The sequence below is a fragment of the Sarcophilus harrisii genome, chromosome 2 (assembly GCF_902635505.1).
Source record: "Sarcophilus harrisii chromosome 2, mSarHar1.11, whole genome shotgun sequence".
In the NCBI taxonomy this organism is placed as follows: domain Eukaryota; kingdom Metazoa; phylum Chordata; class Mammalia; order Dasyuromorphia; family Dasyuridae; genus Sarcophilus; species Sarcophilus harrisii.
Genome location: NC_045427.1, coordinates 197,875,233 through 197,899,812, shown reverse-complemented (window position 1 = coordinate 197,899,812; position 24,580 = coordinate 197,875,233). Strand labels below are relative to the sequence as shown.

Below are 24,580 nucleotides of genomic sequence, written 5' to 3'. Positions count from 1 at the left end.
TATGCAAAGTTTTAAGACCTACTACAGAGGTGCTTAACGTTTTTGTATTTCACAGACCCTTATGGAAATCTGGTGAAACCTATGAGGGAGAAGGGCGGGGAGCAGGGAGAATTGGAACACAAGGTTTTGCAAGGGTTAATGTAGAAAAATTATCCATGTATATGTTTTGAAAATAAAAAGCTTTAATAAAATAAAAAAGGAAAAAATCTATGAAAAAAGAAATCTATAGAGCCCCTTTTCAGAACCATGTTTTTAAATGCATAAAATAAAATACACAGGATTACAAAGGAAACCCAACATATTGCAATTTAGTTACCAAAAAAAAGTTAACAGATTTTAGACTAAGAATGCTTGCCCTAGCAAGATTAGGTGATAATCTACTATATGATATACTTAGCTCTTCTCAGAAATGTGGTGACCCAAGCCAATTCCACATCCAGAAGAACTTTAAAGACTGAATGCAGATCAAAGCATACTAATTTTTTTGTCTTTTTCTTTCCCATATTTTTCCCTGTTTATGTTCTGATTTTTCTCTTACAATAAGACAAATATAGAAATGTTCAAAATGACTGTACACATATAACAACAACAACAAAAAAAAATTAAAATTAAAAAGAATGCCTGTCCTAGTATAAGCCTCTCCTTGAAGATCTCAGGTTTCTTGTCATGCCACTATTAGCTCTACCTAACCATCTATTATTTCACTTCCTACTACCTTCTTCTCTAACCATGCATTGACTATGGGCCCTTTCTTGGGCTGACTTGTCCCAAAATGTTGATGTTCCCTAATTAAACCTTATTAACTGGACCACCAAATTAACAGACAATCTGAATCAAGAAAAGTTCTACTTGCAAAATATTTTGAAAGAGTTTTGTTATTTTTCAAGTAAATGTACTTACAAAGTGTTGCCCAATAGATGTCTTCTTGGACTTCTTTTAATTATATTAAAATTATTTGTAATTAACTTAATCATTTCACTTGTAATGTCCCCAAATTATTCTTTTTTTTAACAAAGCTTTTTATTTTCAAAACATATGCATAAATAATTTTCAACATTCACCCTGGTAAAACCTTGTCTTCCAAACTTTTTTTCTCTCTCCCTCTCCTTCACCCTCTCCCCTAGATGGCAAGTAATCCAATATATATTAAACATGTGCAATTCTTCTATATATATATATATATATATATATATATATATATATATATATATATATTTCCACAATTTGCACAAGAAAAATCAGATCAAAAGCAGAAAAAAAATGAGAAACAAAACAAAATGCAAACAACCAAAATATGATTCTTAATGAGGTCAAACATTCCCCTTTTAAGACAGTTTATTTATTATGTTGCTGAGCAAAACCTTTTCTTCCTTTATAGATAGAATTAGCTTATTCTATAACTGAATTACTAATATCTGAATTAATGAATTTTTTTTGTATTTTGAGTTTTAAAATTTCTACAAAAAAAATTAAGAATCATTGCTCTTTGCCTTTCTTCCCTTCAGAACTCCTTTTTATATTTTAAATATGTAATTAATACATTAAGTATAATGAAGCGATCAGAAAGAAAAAAAAAAATCTTTGGCTTGAAGTTGTCATTTCACCTGTGTAGGGAGCTCACAGCAAGGAAATTTATCAATTCAATTTGCCGTATGTTCTGCAACTTAAATTCTTAGAAAGCTGTTCAAGTTCTGAGAAATTAAAAAACTTGCCAAGGGTCATACAGCTAGTCTGTATCAAAGCTTGGACTTGAATCTAAGCCTTGACTTTGAGACAGCCCTACTTCTACTATGTCACATTTTCAATTCTTTTTTTTTTAATTAAAGGTTTTTATTTTTCAAAACATATACTTTCTATTTTCTAAACATACCATTTTACAAGGGAGATTGAGACATCAATCAAGGTAAGAAGAGCTTTTTTTAAAAACTGGATTTTCTTTCTTATGAAATGAAAAACATACCTTCAGAGACGTAAGCAAAAGGTTTATTCCTAACAGAAAGCATTGTAAACAAGTTGAATGTGAGAGCCACAAAAGTCCCAACTAATAATCGTCCCCTAAAGGAAAAAAAAATAAAATTCACATTTATTTTCCTTTAACAATAAATGTCATTTCACAAGATATAAATTTATTTTTCACTAACAATGTCATTTCACATGATATATATATATATATATATATATATATATATATATATATATTTAAAACTACTTTTACCCTAAAGAAGGAGAAACAAAAAGACTGAGAGACAATATGCTTTATTTGCTTGCTATCTATCAATGAGTCAAGAGTCAAAACCAGAATCTGATCTTGGAACCCTCTCAGGGGTCCTAGCTATTAGACCATATATTTCTGTTCACTCTAAGTACTAACAAAAATAATAATTGACATTTATAAAGCACTTAAAGGTATGCAAAGTGCTCACTTGAGTCTCCTAACAACCCTATAATATAGAAATTACAAGTTATTATTATAATAGCTATTTTGTTGTTTAGTCATTTCAGTCATGTCCAATTCTTGATCCCCTCTGGAGTTTTTTGGGCAAAGATTCTAGAATAGTTTACTGTTTCCTTTGACAGCTCATTTTACAGATGAGGAAACTGGTAGAATCAGGGTTAAGTGAACTGTCCAGGGTCATACAGCTATTAAGTATCTAAGGATGGATGTGACTTCATGACTGTAGGCTTGGTGCATGATCTACTGTGTTACCTATTTTACATATGAATAAATTGAGGCTCAAAAATTAAGAGATTTGCCTTTGGCTACACAATTAATAATTGTTAAAGAGAAAATCTGAATACCAGTTGAAGTATTTAATCTACTATGACACAGTCTCTCAAGTAATATTTTAAAAAGAATATCTGCATTAATGGTATTCTATAAAGATATATTTATAAAGTCAAATTGTATAAATATTCTCCCTCTAAATATATAGAACAAGAAATACTTTGATTAGGTTGGAGTAGGCATGGAAAATCTTCATCTTGTAGTTTACAATAACAATTTAAAATATTTTATATATACATATATTTGTATTAATGGATGTGTATACATATATATATATATTTGTGTTCACACACACATATACACATACATAATTTAACAAAGAAAAAAATGGAAAAATGACATCTGGAGTGCTATCCTGGGAAGTCTAATCTAGGACTGCTTGCAAACTTCTCAGGGAAGTGATTGCAAAACTAAATAAAGCTAAGGAAGAGAACATGGGGCAACCCAATGAGTAAAGTTACTTTAGGGATCTTGTCTTGGAAACACTTTGAAAAAGTGCACTGATAAACTTCAACAGGAAAAGAAAAAAACCAACAACTGGAATTGGTTTTTAAAAATTTATTTAATCAATATCAAAATGAAAAATAAATAAATGAAAAATGACATATTAAATTAAAGTCTTACGTATGTATCTCAGGCTGCTCCAAAAAACGTTCCACACTAAAGAAAGAAATTACATAGATTCTGTTAAATAAATTCTATAAATTATTACAAGAGAAAAATTGTTTGATCTATCTAAATCTAATGAAACAAAATTAATCCAATTCTCATAATAAAAGTTAACTTTTGAATATTAGTAACTACAATGGAGAACAGGGTTCAAACAGAACAAGTAATGAATCCAGAGATTCACTTGCTCCTAAAGGCCTCTACCAAAGACTTCTAAATAACTAATAAATGAATTTGGCCTAAGCTTAGTAAACTTGATTATCTGACTTTTAGACTATGCAATATACCAAAGACTTGTGATTTCATAACTGTGGGTTCTTTTTCTCCAAATAATGAACATCACTGCTCTGATTAATTAGAAGTTTTTGTGAGAGCTGCCATAACCAATATGATGATGGGCTTCTCCAAAATTAGGCTGTCCCCAAATATTAAACATACAGTCCATCACTGGACTTAAACTGAAAGACTTTCCATTCATTAAAAAATTCTGAGGGGCAACTAGATAGTACAATGGATAGAGAGCTGGTCCTGGAGTCAGAAGGACCTGAGTTCAAGTCCAGCCTCAGAGACTTGACACTTAGTAGTTGTGTGACTCTGGATTAATCACTTAACCCCAATTGCCTCACCAAAAAAATAATAATTTTGAAAGTATAGAGTCCACTGGCTTGATATGTGATAGCCCATGATCATCTCTAAGATACAATGATCTATCGGTGTAGGGTTTTAGTGGAGGGGCATGAAAACATACATTTTTTTAAAAAACGAGACTTAAAAAACTATAGGAAAAATAATCTCAGTTGATATATTTCTGCTACTACTAAAGTAAGAAAAGATTTGAAATACCACACTGAGTATTAATCAAACTTTTCTATTTGGCATTTAAAATCTTACAAAAACTAATTCTATCTTGCTTTTCCAGGGTCCATGTTACTCCCCTTCACTAATCTAGAATTAAATTCAAAATCTAAGTTAAAATTTCACCTTCTGTATTTTATCTATTCTCCTTTAATGATAATGCCTTCCCTCTAAGAATACCAGTTTGTGCTGTCTATATTTGTGCTGTCTATATCCAACCACACCTGGTTGGATGGCAATCCCCAAAGTCACCTCTGTCACCAAAAAGTTTATTAATGGTTCAGTGTAACACAGCAGGAGTCTCCAGTGAAACACTATGGAGATCTGGCTTGGCTTTGTGCTGTTTAATATCTTTACCAATGACTTGGATGAAAGTATAGATAAAAAACTATTTGGCAGCTGAGGTCTACTGCAGTTCTGAAATGCAGATATTCATATATCTGAAATGATATGAAAGGAATGGATCATGCTAGGTACTGAGAATATAGAAATGAAAAACAATATAGTTTCCACCTTCAAGGAGTTTAAAATCTAATTAAATATAATTTGAAATAGAATGTGATGGGGACAAAGGAGAAATACCAGGAAGAAGGGAAGATCATTTTCTTCTAAGGACTCAAGAGAGGGTTCATGTAGGAAGTGGCATCTAAGATAGGTCTTGAAGAAAAAGAAAGATTCCAATAGACATAGAAAGGAGGCACATTTTGGATAAAGTTTGAGCTAATTTCTTAAGGAAGAAAATGAAAAGGAGTGGGAGAACAGTTAACAATAGGCCAATATGGCCCTTTATCTCCTGCCTTGGTGCCATTGTGGTGACTGCTTGATTCATGGAATTTTATTCCCTCTTCACCCCTACCTCACAAAATTCTTAAATTCCTTCAAATCTCAGATCCAAGTACCAACTTCCAAATGTTAGTATCTTTCCTCTGTATTTTATATTTGATTACCTTACATTTAATTTGTATTCATTCTATCCATGACTTATCTGTCCATGATTAAATGTTAGCTCCTTGAGAAAAGGATCGTTTCATTTTCTTTATGGCTAACACATAATAATTACTTAACAAATGATTTAGGGACAGATTTATTTGCAAGCCTTAAAGCATTACCTAAATGTAAGATATTGTTATTACAGATTAGGGTCAGATGGTAAAGAGCTTTAAGCACTAAACTAAGGAATATTAATTCCTAAAGGCAATGAAGATCCATTCTGAAGGTTTTTGAGTAAGGGAGTGATATAATCAAATCAAGGATATGGGTGATGAAGATGTGACATGTAGTAATATTAATGTGAATGGAGAGGAAGATATCTCTAAGAGATGTGCGGGTAAACAAGTCTAGGAAACTGAATGAATATGATGACAAAATGAAATGGATATGTTGAGTGTGATGCATTATGAGCACAACCTGATTGAGATGCCCAGCAGTGAGTTATATACGTAGAAGCATAGCTCAAGCAAGAGACTTGTATTGAAAACAGAAATTTTATACTTATATGAATAGAGGTAAGCATTTAAGTGATAGAAATGAAAGAGATTAACTGTAGAGAAAAGAATAGAAAGAGAAGAATGTCAAGGAAAGATTATTGAGGGATCTTTGTAATTAAGTAGCGAGAAGAAAATAATGAACCAATGAACGAAACTGAAGAATAGTCTTAACACCTATGAGTACTAAAAGATGTGTGTGTGTGTGTGTGTGTGTGTGTGTGTGTGTATTCCAAAGAATATCAACATAAAACATCATTGAGGGCCTAACTTTTTGATAGCTTGATTCTCAGAATTTCTATTATCACCTGTCTACATTCTGGGAGAACCAGGTCACAACCTTTGTTAATGAGTCTGATATAACAAAGTCATTATTAATGACTGTCTAATGGCAGAAGAAAAAAAAAAACAAGAAAAATTAATCTTTTAGGTGTTGGAATTGTTACTAAGATTAAATATTTTCAAACAGAAAATAAGATACTTGTTCAAATACTCAGAAATACATTCTAAGTCTTAAATTCAAAATATCCTCCAAAAATCCAATGTGTCTGGCAATTTAATCTAACAATATAGCTAGCTTTAAATGCTATCCATTTCATAAATTATAAAGGAAGATTAGTTTTTCAAATTTTAGCCTGTTAGCTGGTCTTAATATCTCTTAAGTCTCTCTTCCTGAGTTAGATTGGGAATATCAATCTCTGAGAGTTTCAGTTTCCTCATAAATTAAAAAAAAAGAGAATGGCTAAATGGTTCTTGAGATTCCTTTGAGTTCTAAACTTATGATCTTTTTCTAAATCTCCCTCACAATGCTACAAAGCAATATTTGAATTGCATAAGCCTAATCATTCACTCCCCTACTCAAAACCTTTAGTAGTTTTGTAAAAAATAAGCCACTTATCTTGGAATCTGAGACTCTTCTATGATCTAACTCCAACCTGTTTTCTGAAGCTTTCAACATTGTTTCTGCCAAACTGAATAAAGCACTCCCTATTTTTGCCTTTCTCCCACCATCTCTCATAGAGATGATGCTCTTATGAGTAAACAATGTTATCACTATATCTGATAACTCAACAGTGACATGACTATAAATATGAATAGCTATCAAGTAACTACTGTTCATACTCCAAAGAGGTGGTATAAACAGAATTATACCACAAAAGAGTATTAGAAATCAGAATTAAGCTTTCATAGAATATACTCTTACCTTTCTTTTAATATAAAGAGAGCTCCCAATTGTGCGAGAACTGTGGAAGCAAATACTGCCAGAACTTCTAATCTTTCAAACCTAAAATCAAAAAATTAGGCTGATTATTTCCATTTTAAATGTCAAAATACAATTCTATATTCAGTGTGTCTAAAATAGCCTGTTTCTACAGAAATTAGAGTCAATGAAAAATATAAGAAAAAAAGCATTTTCATTAGAGCAAATATTTATCTTGTTATCGTTGGGTTTTGCACATAATTAACATATAAAATTAATTAAAATATTTACCCTCTTTTCTTTTAAAACTTCATTTTTAGTATTTATACATCTAAGGCTAATCCCTTCATTTTACAGGTGAAGAAATAGTGGTTAGATTGAGCTGTCCAGAGTAACACAGCTCGTGAGTTTAAAAAGCAGCATTTGAACCCAGGTTTCCAGATCCCAGGCTTGTATTTAAGCCAAAACAAATAAAATTAAATTAAATATTAGAATATGCTTTGAAATAAATCTGCTATTTTCTCTAAGTTGGCTTTTTTTAAACTAGAAACTGAAACTTCTGTGAAGTAAGAGAAATCAGTGGTAGAGAACGTCAGGCAGCTTTTAGAACCATTATAAAGGTAATCCAATATTTAACAACAGTAATCTGACTTCTTCCAATACTGTGGCCCTCTCTGTACGTTTTCTTCCTTTTCCTCTTTAAAATCTTGCTTTAAAGCTGAGGAGATAAGCATTTTAAAGTTGAGCTATTTGACAACGGCAGCACTTTTGTAAAACTAATGACGTCTAATTCTTTTGAGGAATAATGCTAAGCTTTCTTTATGCTGCAAAATTAAGAGGTTTAACAGTCATATTTCCATAAAAAAGGAAAATGACAACTACTGGGATGCAAAAAATAGGTACTATAATGCACTGCTGGAAGAGCTATAAACTAGTTCAAACTTTCTAGTGAACAATTCAGAACTATTTATTTATTGGAATAAATACAAAATAGAAAAAAGACAGAAAATGGAAAATAAAAAACAAAACATTGTCATGTGCCCAGCAAAACATCAGAGAGGATTCAAATTTACAACATAAATTTCCATTTCAAGAAAGCAAATGTAATAATAGAAGAAATTATATTCATGAGTGTCCATCTTGTAATTATTCCTTTGTTCTCTGCTGTGCACTTTTATTCTTTTGTCCCCTTTTCATTTCCTCCTCCTAAAGCAGGTCACAATTGAGCAGATATATTTACATATACATATGTATGCATATATACATACATTCACACCTACTCCCCAAATATATCTATATACATACATAGTCCTACATGCATCTATACCCACACACATCCATATACATTTGCATTTACCCATATGTAGATTTATGTAGTCATGCATCTAAAAAAACAAACATATGGCTGACAGAATAGATTTCTCTTGACTCATTCTTTAAGTGTGACTTTGTTTGAAATCAATGATTATTAGCCCTTTTTTTTTTTTTTTTTTTAAATAAATCCTACCCCTGATCTTTGTAGTGTTTCTATATATCTCTTTATTTCCTATCCCTGGCTAGCACTTCTACTTTAATTCTGCTCTTTAACTTGCCTTACTATTAGTTAACCTCCTCCCACCTTTTCCTTCCCTCCTTTATCCCATTCCCATTAATCTACATATCTTCTCCTGCTCTGATTAATCTAAACATCCATCATTCTGTATTGCATCTTATCCTATGCTATCCTTTATCCCTTGCCCATTAATCTTCACACTTTGTTCCACTTCCATAAATCTACACATCCTTTTATGTTTCACCTTATCCTACTCCCTTCCCCCTTATATTTTTATAAATTTTGGACAGTGCTATTCCCTTTGTGGTATATCTATGTAGTGTTCCCTATTAAACTTGATGTGAATAGATTTTCAGAACCACAAGCCTTCGTCCCTCCTCAAATGCCTGTCCAGTTCTTCCTTCGTATCTCATTTACATAATATAATTACTATTTTTACCTTTTCCTAGACAGTTCTGCTTTTAGATCAAACTTTGTACCTATCTTTCTTTTGAGCTACTCAATTACTGAAGTCAATCTTAAACTTATAGTATATATTTCCATGTAAAATAATCATTTTTTTCATCTTAAGGTCCTTGAAATTAATCTTTGATATTGGTTGTTATATGTTAAATTTTCTAAGTTGAGGTTTGGTTGAGACAAAGTCCTGAAAATCTTTAAGTTCACTGACTATCCATTTTTTTTTTCATTCAGTATTATGGATAATTTTGCTGGATAGTACATTTCTGGCCACAGAGCTAGTTCTTTTGAATTGGTATATACAATTCTAGGCCCTGCACTTTTATTGTGGCTGCTGTTAAGTTCTGTACAATTCTAACTATAGCTCCAGTATATTGGAATTATTTTTTTTTTCCTTTGTTCTTTGCAAAATGTTTTCTTTGATCTGGGAGTTTGAAATTTGGCAATAATATTCCTATGTGTTTTCACAAAAGGTTGCTTTGAAGTGGTCATCGGTGGATTTTTTTCTATTTCTACTTCTCTTTCTTGTTCTGTCTAGAACAATTTTCTTGGATCATTTCTTGCATTTTTGTGTTGTTTTGTTTTTTAGGTACATCTTTCAGGTAGTCCAATTATTCTTATACTTTCTTTACTTGATCTATTCACCAGATATGTTGTTTTTCTTATGTTTCAAATTTTGCTCTATTTTTTCAATCTTTATATTTTCTTTCATTATTTCTTGGTCTCTTATAACTTTAGTGGCTTCCCAATTCTAATTTTCAAGATTTATTTTCTTTAAGAATGTATCTCCTTTTCTAGTTGGTTAACATTTTTTTCATAATATTCTTGTTTTTCTTGGATAGATTTTATTGTTAATTATTTTTTAGTTTTCCTCAGTCTCTCTCATTGGATTTTTAAGTTCTTCTATAACTTCTCTTTGAAGAGGTAGCTATTTAAGACTTTTTTTTAACTTCATTATTCTCCTCTGAAGATGAATTCCTGTCTTCCCTATTTTCATAGTAAGTTTCTATGGTTGAGTTCTTTCTTCTTTACCAGTTAATTTTTTTTTTTTTTTTTAATGAGAACTTGTAATGGGCTGAAGTTTCAGTTGATGCACTTAGGTCCCAAGTACATGAGGCTAAATAGTAATTGGGCTATACTCTATTAATATACATGATTGGATAAAGAATGGTCCCTGCCCTCTCTGTAAGTCCTGATGTGTTGTGGAAATTCGATTTTTTGGTGGGGAGGCAGAAGGAGGGAAAGGAAGAAAGCTGGGAGGGAATTGGCCTGGGTTTCCATTTCCTGGCTGCTGGTGGGTGTGGCTGGGATCATAGCTTCTTGACTCAGCTCCACACATTGCTTCGATTCTCTTCCACCTCCGATCCTTCTTCATAGGGAATAAAGCGCGATTTTTCCCCTAACCTGAACTCCGGACTCCTGCTGATTTTAAAATTGGATCTTCAATTTGGCCCCCAAAGGACTGAAAACCCTCAGGAATCTTTGGATTCTCGGACATGGACAAAAATCCTCAGGGTCATTGGATTCTAAATGAAAAGCTTTCAGGACTTAACATCTGCTGGAATCATTGGATTCCCTAACACATAAAAAAGACTTTTGCAGGACTTCAAAAACTCAGGGGATTTGGTTCCGACATGTGAAACAATGGACAGTAGTTGCTTTTGGACTCTCTCTTGGCTGTGAAGAAGGTGTTGTGTGACTTTGTTTACCCCTCCTTCTAGGACTTCTGTGATCTTTAACACCATGTTGATTTATAATTTTGTTTCGCTACTTGCATGTACAATTCATGTTTGTTACCCCCAGGCCTGCACTGACTTGGGGGAGTCATCAATAGCCTCTGGTTATTACTATGTGCTTGTGTAAACCTCCCCTGATGGGTTTGGCATAATAAGACCCCAGCTCAGAAACCCTAACAACCCCCCACTTCTCTTTGGTGCTTTTCATCTCCCTTCCTGGATGTCAGGGAGGGTGATCATCTCCTTTTAGTGCTTTCACCGCCTTTTCTGGGAAGTCAGGGAGACTGTGATCATCTCCTTTTGTTGCTTTCCCTCCTTCTCTGAGGAAGTTGGGAGGCTGTACACCTCCTTGTGGGCTCTGATTTCCCTGAGGTCCAGGGATGGCATGACCACCTGTGTTCTAAAAAAAAAAGCGGGAGATGTTGGGCTGAAGTTTGAGTTGATGCACTTAGGTCCCAAGTACATGAGGCTAAATAATTGGGCTATACTCTTTTATACATGTTTTGGATAAAAAGGGTCCCTCCCACCTCTGTCAAGTCTGATGTTTGTACAAGAAATGGCGTTTTGGTGGGTGGAGGCAAGAGAGGAACAGGAAGAAAGCTGGGAGAGATTGGGCCTGGTTCCCATTCTCCTGGCTCTGAGTGGGGCTGCGGATCTAGCTTTCTTGACTCAGCTGCACACATTGCTATCACCGATTCTCTTCCACCTCCAATCCTTCTTCACTGAGAATAAAGACTGACGATTTTCCCCTAACCTGAACTCTGGACTCCTGCTGATTTTAAAATACGCGATCTTCACAAGAACTACCAGTGGGAATACTTCTAATCAATGGGTAGAGGATGGTGCTTCTAGTTTCACTTTAGCTCTCCCCTTTGAATTGGAATCCCAAACCAAAAGCTGCATCCTCCTACAAGTGCCCCAGTCAGCAGCATCCCTGACCCACTGCTTCTGGACTCAGGTGCTGTGCTGGTTCCTTCTTGCCCAAGGCCCCACCTCAGAAGCACAGCTGGGCCTGGTTGTGGGACTCAGATACCTATGCTGTCCTGGAAGTGAAAGTTTCTGTGGTTTGGGCTGAGGCTCCAGCCAAACCGAGCTACCCCCTAAGGGCTCCAACCTGCTGTTTCTGCAGATCTAGTCTGAAAGTATTTGCATTTCACATTGGGAATCCCAAGCCTAGGGTCTTTCCTTGGATCTTCTTTGGTTATCCCATGATATATTCCCCTCATCTTTGTTTTTAACCCATCTATATTTGTCCAGGGTACAAATCTGTTTTGTTTCTGGAGGGAATCTGGAAAGCTTGAAATTTTGCTGGCCTACTTTGCCATTTTCCCAGAATCCTCCAACAGAACTATTTCAAGAGGGCTATAAAACTATGTATACTCTCTAACTCTGCATTACTGCTGAAAATTCTATTCACTAAAGAGATTAAGCAAAAAGGAAAAGGACCCAAATGAATAAAAATATTTACAGCAGCTCTTTTTGTCACGACAAAGAATTGAAAAGAGGGCATGTCCATCAACTAGAGAATGGCTGAACAAGTTATGATATATGAATATGATGGAACAATACTGTGCTATTAGAAATGTTGAAGGGATGTTTCAGAAAAACCTGGGAATACTTATACAAACTAATGAAAAACAAAGTGAGCAGAATCAAGAGAACAATGTAGAAAATAATAGCAATATTGTAAAGATATTTATTGAAAAGATAATGATAAATGTTGGAGGGGATGTGGGAAAACTGGGACACTAATGCATTATTGGAGGAGTTGTGAACTGATCCAACTGTGTGCATACCCTTTGATCCAAGAGTGTCTCTACTGAGTCTTTGTCCCAAGATCATAAAAAAGGGAAAAGGATCCACATGTACAAAAATGTTTACAAAAGCCCTTTTTGAAGTGGCAAGAAACTGGAAACTGAGTGGATGCCCATCATTTGGAAAATGTTCTATAAGAAATGATGAGCAGGCTGATTTAGAAAAGCCTAGAAAGAGTTACATGAAGTAATGCCAAGTGAGTAGAAACAAAAGACTCTTATGCAAAGCAACAACATTATGTGATGATCAACTATGAATGACCTGGCTCTTTTCAACAATGAGATGATTCAAAGCAATTCCAACAGACTTGTGATGGAAAGAGCCATTTGCATACAGAGAGAGAATTATGGACATTGAATGTGGATCAAAACATAGCATATTCATCTTTTTGTTGTTGTTTGCTAGTTTTTCCTTTATCATGGATTTTTTTTCCCTTTTGATATGACTTTTCATATACAACATGTTTATGTATAGAAGAACTGCACAGGTTTAACCTACATTGGATTGCTTACTGTCTAAAGGAGGGGAGAGGAGGGCAGGGAGGGAGAAAATTTTGCAGAACAAGGTTTTGCAAAGATGAAAGTTGAAAATTATTTTTGCATGTATTTGGAAAAATAAAGTTATTTAAAAATACAATTCTGACAAGTATTCAAAAAAAAAAAAGACAGCTGTGAAAGACTTAGCTACTCTGATTAATATAATGAACCATAACAATTCAAAAAGACTCATAATGAAAAATGCTATTCATCTCCAGCAGAAAATTGACAAACCCAAAATATAGAATGAAACATCTATTTTTCCTCTTCTTCTTGCCTCCCCCCAGCCCCCCCCCAGGACACAGTTAATGTAAAAATAGTTTGTATGATTTCATATGTACAATGGGTAATGCATTTCTTGCCTTCTCAATGGATGGGGGAGAAGGTTGATAGATGGAGAGAATTTGGTATTGAAAATAAGTTAAAAAAATAAAAACAAAAATATTTTTGCAGTGGAATTGATACTGGCAATTCACACCTTACAATCACATAATATCGTAGGGAAAAAGAACCCTTAAAGCCTATCTGGGTTTACTTCACCCAGTATAGATCTCTTTTCTAAAACATTCTTGTCAAATGGTTCTCCAGTCTCTAGTTAAGTACTTGCCCTGGGGCAGCTGTCTGGTTGCAGTAGATAGAACACAAACCCTGGAATCAGGAGGAACTGAGTTCAAATCAGACCTCAGACACTGAATACTAGCTATGTGACTCTGGGCAAGTCACATAACCCCAATTATCTCAAAAAAAAATTATACACACACACACACAAACATACATACATATACAAACACTGGAAAGGTTTTATATTTCATTGTGTTAAATTTCATCTTAAGAATTTCAGCCAAGTGTTCCCATCTATCAAGCTAACTTTTAATCTCAATCCTTTCGTCTATTACCAGATATATATCTTAACTTCGTGTCACTTGAAAAATATGTGCTGTTCATATCTTCATTCAAGTTATTGATGAAAATGTAAAACAGAATATAGTCGTAAAGCAAAAACACTAAATATTTCCATTCAGGTAGACCATGAAATCAAAAGTCAATAGGCTTTGAATGGTGTGTTGAACTAATTATGAACCCACATTAAGTGTAATATTATTTCCTTCATGTTTTATCATCGTATCTTTAAAGATAGAATGAGATCCTTGAACTTTTTTTTTTTTTAACTAAAATCAATATATATTATGTCCTATCAAAAAGGAGGAAAATTAATTTGGCATGATTTCTCCTTAACCAAAGCCAAATTTTCTATTAGTGACTGTGGCACTCTTTTAAAAAGTCACAATACAAACTAGTATGGCAGAAACTAGGCATTGCTCCACACTTAACACTATATAACAAGATACAGTCAAAAATGGGTTCATGATCTAGGTATAAAGAATGACATTACATTAGAACAAAGGATAGTTTATCTCTCAGACCTGTAAAGGAGGAAAGAATCTGTGACCAAAGAAGAACTAAAGATCATTACTGATGACAAAATAGATAATTTTAATTATATTAAGTTAAAAAGTTTTTGTACAAACAAAACTAATGCAGACAAGATTAGAAGAAAAGCTATAAACTGGGAAAACATTTTTACAGTCAAAGGTTCTGAAAAAGGCCTCATTTCTAAAATATACAGTGAACTGACAAATTTATAAGAAGTCAAGCCATTCTCCAATTGATAAATGGTCAAAGGATATGAACAAACGATTTTCAGATGAAGAAATTGAAACTATTTCTAGCTTTATGAAAAGGTGCTCCAAATCACTAATGATCAAAGAAATGCAAATCAAGATAACTCTGAGATACCACTACACACCTCTCAGATTGGCTAAGATGACAGGAAAAGATAATGACAAATGTTGGACGGGATGTGGGAAAACTGGGACACTGATACATTGTTGGTGGAACTGTGAATGAATCCAAACCATTCTGGAGAGTAATTTGGAACTATGCCCAAAAAGTTATCAAACTGTGCATACCCTTTGACCCAGTAGTATTTTTATTGGGCTTATATCCCAAAGAGATCTTAAAGGAGGAAAAGGGACTCACATGTGCAAAAATGTTTGTGGCAGCTCTATTTATAGTGGCAAAAAACTGGGAACTGAATGGATGCCCATCAATTGGAGAATAGCTGAATAAATTATGGTACATAAATGTTATGGAATATTATTGTTCTGTAAATGACCAATAGGATGATTTCAGAGAGGCCTGGAGAGACTGATACTAAGTGAAATGAGCAGAACCAGGAGATCATTATACACAGCAACAACAAAACAATACGATGATCAATTCTGATGGACGTGGCTCTCTTCAACAATGAGATGATTCAAACCAGTTCCAATTGTCCAGTAATGAAAAGAGCCATCTACACCCAGAGAGAGAACTATGGGAACTGAGTGTGGACCACAACATAGCATTTTCACTCTTTCTGTTACTGTTTGCTTGAATTTTTGTTTTCCTTCTCAGGTTTTTTTTTTCTTTCTAGATCTTTCTTGTGCAGCAAGATAACTATATAAATATGTATACATATATTGGATTTAATATATATTTTAACCTATTTAACATGTAATGAACTACCTGCCATTGAGGGGAGAGGGTGGGGGGAAGGAAGGGAAAAGTAGGAACAGAAGGTTTTGCAAGGATCAGTGTTGAAAAATTACCCATGCATATGTTTTGTAAATAAAATGCTATAATAAAAAATAAAAAAGTCACAATACATATAATAATGTGTTTTTACAACCATGCAGGGCATCAATAACTTATCATTAGTTGATCTGTAGTTTCTAAAATCATGTCTTTATCACACTCAGAATCATATTTATCACATTCTTCATAATCTATTTTCCCCTCCTTTGGAAAATCTGTACAGCCTTGATCTTCTAGCATCTCTATTATTCTTTATGGTTTCTCAAAAATTACCAAGTGTTTCTAAAATCCTCCCTCAATTTTTTTTCACAGTGTAAGATATCATTTCAGTTAGGTCTGAATATCTAAACTCACTTAAAAGAAGTTAGGTATTTTCTTAATAGTCTTATATGTCATGAATTTTATTTATTTCTTAATCATGATTGTTCTTTCTTACAAGTCTTTAATGGGAAATGCAGAAACCCAGTAAGTATTGAGTAGTTCATTTTGGCCTTAATGGGACAATGGGCAAAATGTTGCAGTGAAAACAATACTGAATTTGCTTTCAGAGGACTTGGCTTCTTATCTCAGTTTTGCCAGTTATAATTTGTTTCACCTTAGACAAATCACAATATTTTGGGGCCTCATTTACCTGCATCTACTAGATAGATGACTCTTATAAGCCTTTCCAACTCTAAATCTATACATGCTCTAGAGGCACCAAATCTAGGTACCATAACAGATGACAATACCTTTGAGTTTTAACTGAGCCAAAGCTATTCTAATTCCATCAGGAAATATCAGAATTCTGTCCAAATTTCCCTTTTCTTGGCATTTGCAACACAATCCTCCCATAGTACCTGGTACATAGTAAGTACTATATAAATGTTGAATTCCCCTTTGGTTAGAATAAGCATCAAGAAGTACAAGTCCTTCTGATGACCTTTCTCTACCTTCTGAAGAGCTAAAATCATGCAGAAAAAAGGAATATTTTGCCAATGTTTTATTTTTGGCAGAATGAAACTTCTAGCAGATGTCCAGATGCTTGAAATTCTGCATCACTATCACAACTTCTGAGTCAGATCTGTAATAAGTACATTTTCTTATCTACATTTACCATCTAGTTGGGCAGGCCAATAGTATGTTTCTATAACAATACTGCTTTTGTTGCTCTTTTATAAAATCACTACTCCAATGTTCTCTACCATGTTGCTATTCAGTTTTGTAGATTTCAATACAGATATCTCATATCAAGACACTGCTACTCTACTGTACTTCCATTAAATACCTGTTCTGAATAAAGTATTTCTTTGCCAACGCTTAACCTATTGTTTCATGCTCGTTTGTTACTTCGAGCTCACTTTGTTAAAGTAGAAACTTATGAGTACAGCTAGTAGATTAAATTCAACTTCTGTATGAATCCACTATTATTATAATTACTATTCCAAGAGTTTTGCTATACTGTATTATATTAACTCCCAAAGATACATTTACCACACCATTTGGAAAGCTTCTTACATGAAGATCCATCATAGTTTCCACTGCTAGAAAAGGCAATACCTTTTGTCCAATAGCAATAGTGAGTCAATAAGCACTTATTAAGCTTTACTTGCTGTATGCCAGACATTATGCTAAGCACTGAAAAATATAAGAAAGACAAAAGATAGTTTCTACACTTGAGAAGTTCATAATCTAATGAGGGGAGATAACATGCAAAATCTAGGTTCAAACAAAATTTATCTGGGATAAATAGGAAATAAGAGAAGGAAATAGAAATAAGAGAGATTGAGAAAGGCTTTATTGGGAAAGTTGGGTTTTAGCATGGACTTGAAAGAACCAAGAGATACAGATGATGAAGAAGAAGGACACTGCAGGCATGAGAGTCAGTGAAAATGCCTGTAGGCTGACAGATGAAGTACCTTGATTGAGGTAGGCAAAGAGGCCAGGATCAAGACATAGATTTCATTCTTTTCATGTAATTTACTTTATATAATTTCATGTTCATGGGAAAATCATTCTATTATTTTCATCAAAAAGGTATTTTTTCCTCCTAGTCCTGTAAGCTTAAAATACTTATCTTCAAGGAATTATTTAGCCAGCTTTTTAAACTGCCTATTATATTTGTTTATTTTATGACTAATACACAGAGAAAGAAAATATTCAAACTTACCCAAATGAATAGACTGGGCTTGGTTTCCTCACCATTACCCAGTAGCTTATCAGACATGTCACTAAACTGAAGTGAAAAATGAAAACACATTTAATTAGAAGTTAGCTATTTCAAGCTAAATATGTCCATTTACAAAACAAATAACTCACCTTTCAGAATTAACAAGTTTCTGTAGGATATCTGTGATTGCCCAAAGAAAATTAATAATAAGTACTGCTAATAGGATTATAAACTATTTTATATTGAAATGTGTGCTCAGATCTTTATTGGATGAGCACTGAATAAAAACTATTGACAAATTGTAGAGAAACTAAACATGATTTTCACAAGATAATATTTTAGTCATTTAAATGAAACTCATATTTAAATCTTTAACTCCATTTTAAAAATTAAACCACATTTTACCTCATAAATGACATTCACATTATTAAAACATGGAAAAATAACATAGAACAATATCTTTTACTCATAAGCTGAATAAAGAAAACAATTCTTAAAAGTTAGCACATGTGGGGTCAGCTAGGCAGCAGTGCATAGAATATCAGCCCTAAAGTTAGGAGGACCTGAGTTCAAATCTAGCCTCAAACACTTAACACTTCCTAGCTGTGTAACCTTGGGTGAGTCACTTAACCCCAATTGCCTCGGCAAAATAAATGAATGAATGAATAAATAAATAAGTTAGCATGAGTGTTCTTATTCATATTAGCATTGTGTGTAGAGAATACATTGCATGCATAATTTGTTCTATCCAGAGAATATCAGGGTTCCATAAACAATCCCAGGGCCATCTACTTTACTCTGTATGTATCACTCTGCTTTAAATGTGTTTCTTGTAAACAATATATTGTAGAATTCTGGCTTTTAATCCAGTCTGCTATCCACTTATGCTTTATAGGAGAGTTCACCCCATTCACATTTATGGTTAAAACTACTAATTCTGTATTTCCTGACATCTCATTGACCCCAAATTATATTTTTCTCTTTCCTTTTTCCCTTTCCCTTCTCCCCAGTATTTTACTAATGAGCACCACTTGCCTCAAGCAGCCCTTCCCCTTTAGAGTCTCACCCATTTTCTTATACCTTTTTCCTACTATTTCTGTTTTCCCTTCTATTTTTGTTTTCTTTCTTCTGACCGCCAACTGCCTGATTCTTATCCTTCAACCAAATTCTTGGCAAAAATTTTCTTTGAGTGACTGGGTCTGACAGAATAGAGGAGGAAAGAAAATGTCTCATCTCAATAGAGAATGAGTTTATGTCCTAGAAAGTCAATAAACATTTAGTAAGCATCTGTCATGTGTTAAGCACCGTATACTAACTATTGGGGATACAAAAAAAAGGTAAAAAAAAAAACAATTTCTGCGCTCATGGAGTTCACAATCTAAAGGAAGAGACAATATGCAGAGGTAAAAACAAACTTCATAGAGAATAAACTAGAACTGATCAGGTAAGACACTATACTTAAGATGGATCAGGAAAGGTTTCCTGTAGAAAGGTAAGATTTTTAGTTGAGACCTGAAGGAAGCCCAGAGGTAGAAATAAGGAGAAAATTTCAAACCTGGAGGATAGATAGCCAGTGAAAATGTCCAGAGTTGGAGATGGAGTATTTTGTTGGAGGAATGGCCAATAGGCCAATGTCACTGGATCTGAGTAAGATGTAAGAAATGTAAAAAGGGGCCAGGGGAGGTAACGAAAGACTATGTTCAAAAAGAGGATTTTTATTTATTATTATGATTCAGCAAAGCCCATTGAAAGTAGCACTCCCAAAAAAAGACTGTAGCTTGCCAAGGAATTTGCAACTGGATCTTGGGAGGAGAAAAACAATGTTTTATTCTGGTATAATGGACATTTTTGTAATAAGTTCCTATGGAAAGTATGTAGGAATTCATCAATCACCTTGTGATATCAGATACTGAAGAAACATAAAGGACTTGGAATTTGAGGAATAGCAAAAAAATTGCCAAGGAAATTGCAACTGGATCTTGGGAGGAGAAAAACAATATTTTATTCTGGTATAATGGAAATTTTTGTAATAAGTTCCTATGGAAAGTATGTAGGAATTCATCAATCACCTTGTGATATCAGATACTGAAGAAACATAAAGGACTTGGAATTTGAGGAATAGCAAAAAAACTGCAGCCTCTTCAACAATAGGATATGCAATAATTTTTATTCAACATCAAAATAATCAGAATTCCTCAGTAAACCAGAAATGCGTATGAATCAACTACCAGATTGGGCCAAAAAAAGACTGCTAAATACATGGAACAAATATTATTTTCAAAGAGATATTTTAAAAGGTATAGAAAAACATATTAGTTCCTCTAATGATGCTTTGAATGAATAGTATGTACTCTGGCCAAAATTTGTTTTTGGTTGAGAACTACTTTATCTATTCTAATTAGCTTTTTTTAGCAAAAAGAATTTAACTATCTGATTCTTCATATCCCCATTTGAGATTTTCTTTGTAAAGATACTGGAGTGGTTTATTATTCCTTCTGCTCATCTGACAGATGAGGAACTGAGATAAACAAGATTAATGACTTGTCTAGGGTCACAATGCTAGTTAAATGTCTGAGACTGTATTTAAACTCTGGAAGTAAATTGGTTTTTTGGTTTGTTTTTTGCTGAGGCAACTGGAGTTAAGTGACTTGCCCAGGGTTATACAGCTAGGAAATGTTAAGTGTCTGAGATCAAATTTGAACCCAATTCTTCCTGACTTCAGGGCCGGTGCTCTATCACTACACCACATAGCTGCCCCTGGAAGTAAGTTTTCCTGATTCTTGGGCCAATGTTCTATCCACTCCATCACCTACCTGTTTAAATTACTATTGACCTTCCTCCAATATATGTTGATGTTTTGACTGTTTTTGATGGATTTATACTGGCTTTCTTGAGTTCTAGTTAGGTAAATTATAAACTACATATTCATTACTAATGGATGTATTTTTAAATTGGATACATTTTTCATACCTTCAGGGACAGTGTGAATAATTTATTTAGCGTGCTATGTACTTGTATTCAGCATAAGTACAACGTTCCTATTTTTTTTTTTTACCTTGCACTACCAATATTTTCTTATTTCTATAAAAGCTTTGTTTTTGTCATGTTTTATGGCAACATAATATTCCACTGAATTGGCGTGCCAAAGTCAATGTAATTATTTTCTCAATGTTGGGATTTGTGGTTTATTTCAATTTTCTTCACACTAGCAAAAAGAACATATCTATCTCTTTATAAAAATCGGTCTCTTTTCTTTTCAATTAAATTATTAGTAATAAACTACTGACAAAATCAAAGGGGGATGAAAAACATTTTTTAGATTTTATTTTGTTAGGCTATTTTTGTATCAAATATCTCTGACAAAGATCTGATAGTCAAAATAAATAGAGAATTAACACAAATGTATAAGACCAATACTTATTGACTAAAGATTAAATAGTCAAAAGATATGATAATTCACATGCACAAAAAGAGCACACGTTTCTTATAATTACTTCAAGAAATGCTTCAAATTACTAATAAGAAAATGCAAATAAAGCAACTTGTCAGCAAATTGTCAAAATTGATAAAAAAAATAGAAATAATCAGTGCTGGTGATCAAAGGTTGGCAGGGAGTCAGGAACGCTAACACAATATTGGTGAAGTTATGAATTAGTCCTATCTAAATAATTTGGAACTATGCAAAAAAGAAATGACTAATTTATCTATACCTTTGACCCAAAGATCCCACTGCTAGATAAATACATAAAGTCAAATATCCAAAGGAAAGACCTTTCCTATATATAAAATAATATCAATTTTTGTTCTTTCCAACAAAGAATGAGAAATAAAGTATGTGTCTAGTAATTGGGAAATGACTAAGCAAATTGTGATATGTAGATACAATAAAATATTATGGATTTTTGCTGAACCATAAAAATGTATATGAAAAATTTACAGCAACATGGAAAGATGTATATGAACTAACAAGTGAAATCAGTAGAACCAGGAAAACAAATACTCTAAATTCAAAGAATTATTTAAACAATGAAACCAAGTGAAAACAAGCCTGGCCCTGAAGAAATGTTGAGAAAAAGTATCTCTCCTTCCTCCTATGGGACTGCAGGGCAGGAAGGAGTGTATATTTCTTATGTAATAATGCATATACTATGAGGCAGACAACTGTATTAGTTTTGAATTTTTTTTCTTTTGCTAGAAGGACAAATGGCTGGCTTTCTGGATAGCAGAGGGAAAGAGAGAGAGATCTTAAAAATTAATGTAGGTGATGATAGCAGTATCTCGAATGTATGACATTATATTTCTATGATTAAGGGTAAATAACATCTCTCATTCTAAAATAGCTCTGGTTGTGACACAGTAGCTGAACCAGCTTGCAAGGGGAAGCAATGGGCAACAGCAGCTTCTCAGGGCTTACTCCCCAACCCTGCTGAGTTCCACAGAGTTCTTTGATAACAAAATCTAAATATTAATTAATCAATTTATTACTTATTGCTATAATTATTTCAATTATTTATTAGTTTTCAGTAAAAAACGAATATTTTCCTAAATGTTTGTTTACTGGTTGTGATTCCTCTTTTACAAATGACCCATTTAAAGTTACTAACCTGGAGACCTGACACTATTCCGTTAGATCATCATAATTAAAGTGACACTTTCTTTAATGAGTTGCTTTATATTGCCATTCCATTTTCCCCCCAAGGATATTGCTACATTTTTAGGGCACTATAGCTATTCTTTCTCGTAACTTAAGCATTGCTTATATTTTAATTTTCAGATAATTTAATAAGCTTTCAGTCCAAGTTTGGATGTATCTATCTCTCCTATTAAACTACAAAGTTCCTAAGAATAGGGATCTTTTAAAATTTGTTTTTATATTCTCTCTACACACCTCATGCCCCGACATGTACCTGGTATTGTGATTTGCTCTTGGTAAATATTTGACAAATATTTACGGAATCTGTTGAAGTTAAAAATAAGTTTCTTCTCTCAGAGATACTTCTTAGCAAAGGTTTTTAAAGGAATTTTGAAAAATTCCTTTGCAAGTTAAAACTTTTATTTCTTTCCTATTTAACTTTTAAAACAAAGATTATTTCACCCAGAAGACTTCTTTTTAATAATATTTTTAAATGATTTTTGGTTTTAAGTCATTTTCTCTTCCAAGAGATTTTTTTTTTGTACCAAAGGGAGGTAAAAATGTTTTTTAACAAAATTACTGTAACTAACATGCTTAAAAAGCTTGACCTCTTCAGCGTTCCCTACCCACAATCCCCTAACTCTGCAAAGAATGGAAAGAGGTGACTTCATATAAGTTGATTTTTGGGCCAAGTGTGGTCATTATAATTTCACAGCAATCAGTTTTGGGGTGGTGTTCTTTCCATTTACATAGTTGTGATCATTGTGTATTGTTTCACTAGTTGTGTCTACTTCACTTTACCTTAGTTATATGTCTTTTCATGATCCTCTGTATTTATTATATTTATTTCTTATAGCACACAATAATAGTCTATCACATTCATGCACTACAATTTGTTAAGTCATTCTTCAAGTAATAAGCACTTACTCTTTCCCTTCTTTCACCCCATCCCTAATTCTTTACTAATGGAAAAAGTGCTGCTATAAATATTTTGGTGTAAAATATCATGAACCTCTTTGGGGGCATATGCCTAGCAGCAGAATCTGTAGGTGATTATACTTCAAAACCCACTTTCCTTTTCTGAAAAGGAAAAATCTCTTCAGTCTTTTAATGAAAAGTAATTCTATAAGAATAAGAATATGATTTTTTAAAACCTACCTGAAAAGATCAAAGATTGTCAGATATGTATAGGCAGTTAAAGCTGTAATAAAAAAGTAGGGAGGGGAGAGAAGAAATGTTATTGGAACAATTGTTAAGAATTAACTGGGTTGGGAACATTAGGTTGACAAACTATCACAATTTCCCTTATTAAGGTCATCACCCTCCAGCAATTTATACTTATTTCTAGCAATTGTGTAATTAGTTGGATTAAGGTAGATAGCAAAAAAGAATTGGGTTCTATTTATACATTTAAACTGAAATTAATTAAGTTAACTCAGTAATTAGTAAAGATCCATTTTATTCTGTTTTAAGTGACTCAGCTTTGCCTTTTTTTGTGGATACCGGTCCTTTAAATTAGCATATAACATTAATAATAATAATAGATGCTTTTTACAAAATTTCACAAAGGTCCTCTAACTTGAGGAAATACATCTAAATATTAACATAAATAAAGGAATTAATCACATTTTCAAAACATTGTTTTAAAAAGGAGAGATTTATCAAGTTTCCTTTAACTATTACATTCCTAAAATATATTTAAAATGTTATTTAATTCACAAAAATTAAATTTATACACATTTCTGGAATACACCAAGAATATAAAATAAGGCATGTTTTATTTAAAATTAGAAAACTAAATGTAATTAATAAAATTGTCTATAAATAAAAACTGAAACATACCTATGCTGTTAGTGGAACTGCACCACATAAGTAGGAATCCAGTACACAGTAAATTTATAGCACCAAAAAGTAAGATCTTCCAGGACTGTGAATGAAAAATTTGTGCTTATTTGCAAAAAAAAAATAAAAACCTTTTGATCGAAAGGACTGCAGTACTTTACCAGAAATATAAAAAAATCTATAGTAGTATCTCCTTTTTGTCTGTCATATTACTAAAATGATGAATC

The 24,580-nt window shown here is 33.1% G+C and overlaps 1 protein-coding gene across 1 annotated transcript in view; it reads right to left on the bottom strand.

Moving 5' to 3' along the window:
• The window catches only part of SLC30A6 (solute carrier family 30 member 6), a 48,411-nt gene that overhangs the window by 15,027 nt on the left and 8,804 nt on the right, over positions 1–24,580 (bottom strand). The window contains exons 3-8 of the mRNA XM_031951242.1: positions 24,354–24,438; positions 23,670–23,712; positions 17,879–17,944; positions 6,998–7,078; positions 3,410–3,445; positions 1,961–2,055 (exon numbers count right to left, since the gene is read on the bottom strand). Of these exons, the coding sequence (XP_031807102.1) occupies positions 1,961–2,055; positions 3,410–3,445; positions 6,998–7,078; positions 17,879–17,944; positions 23,670–23,712; positions 24,354–24,438 (406 nt within the window). The remainder of the gene's footprint in view (positions 1–1,960; positions 2,056–3,409; positions 3,446–6,997; positions 7,079–17,878; positions 17,945–23,669; positions 23,713–24,353; positions 24,439–24,580) is intronic.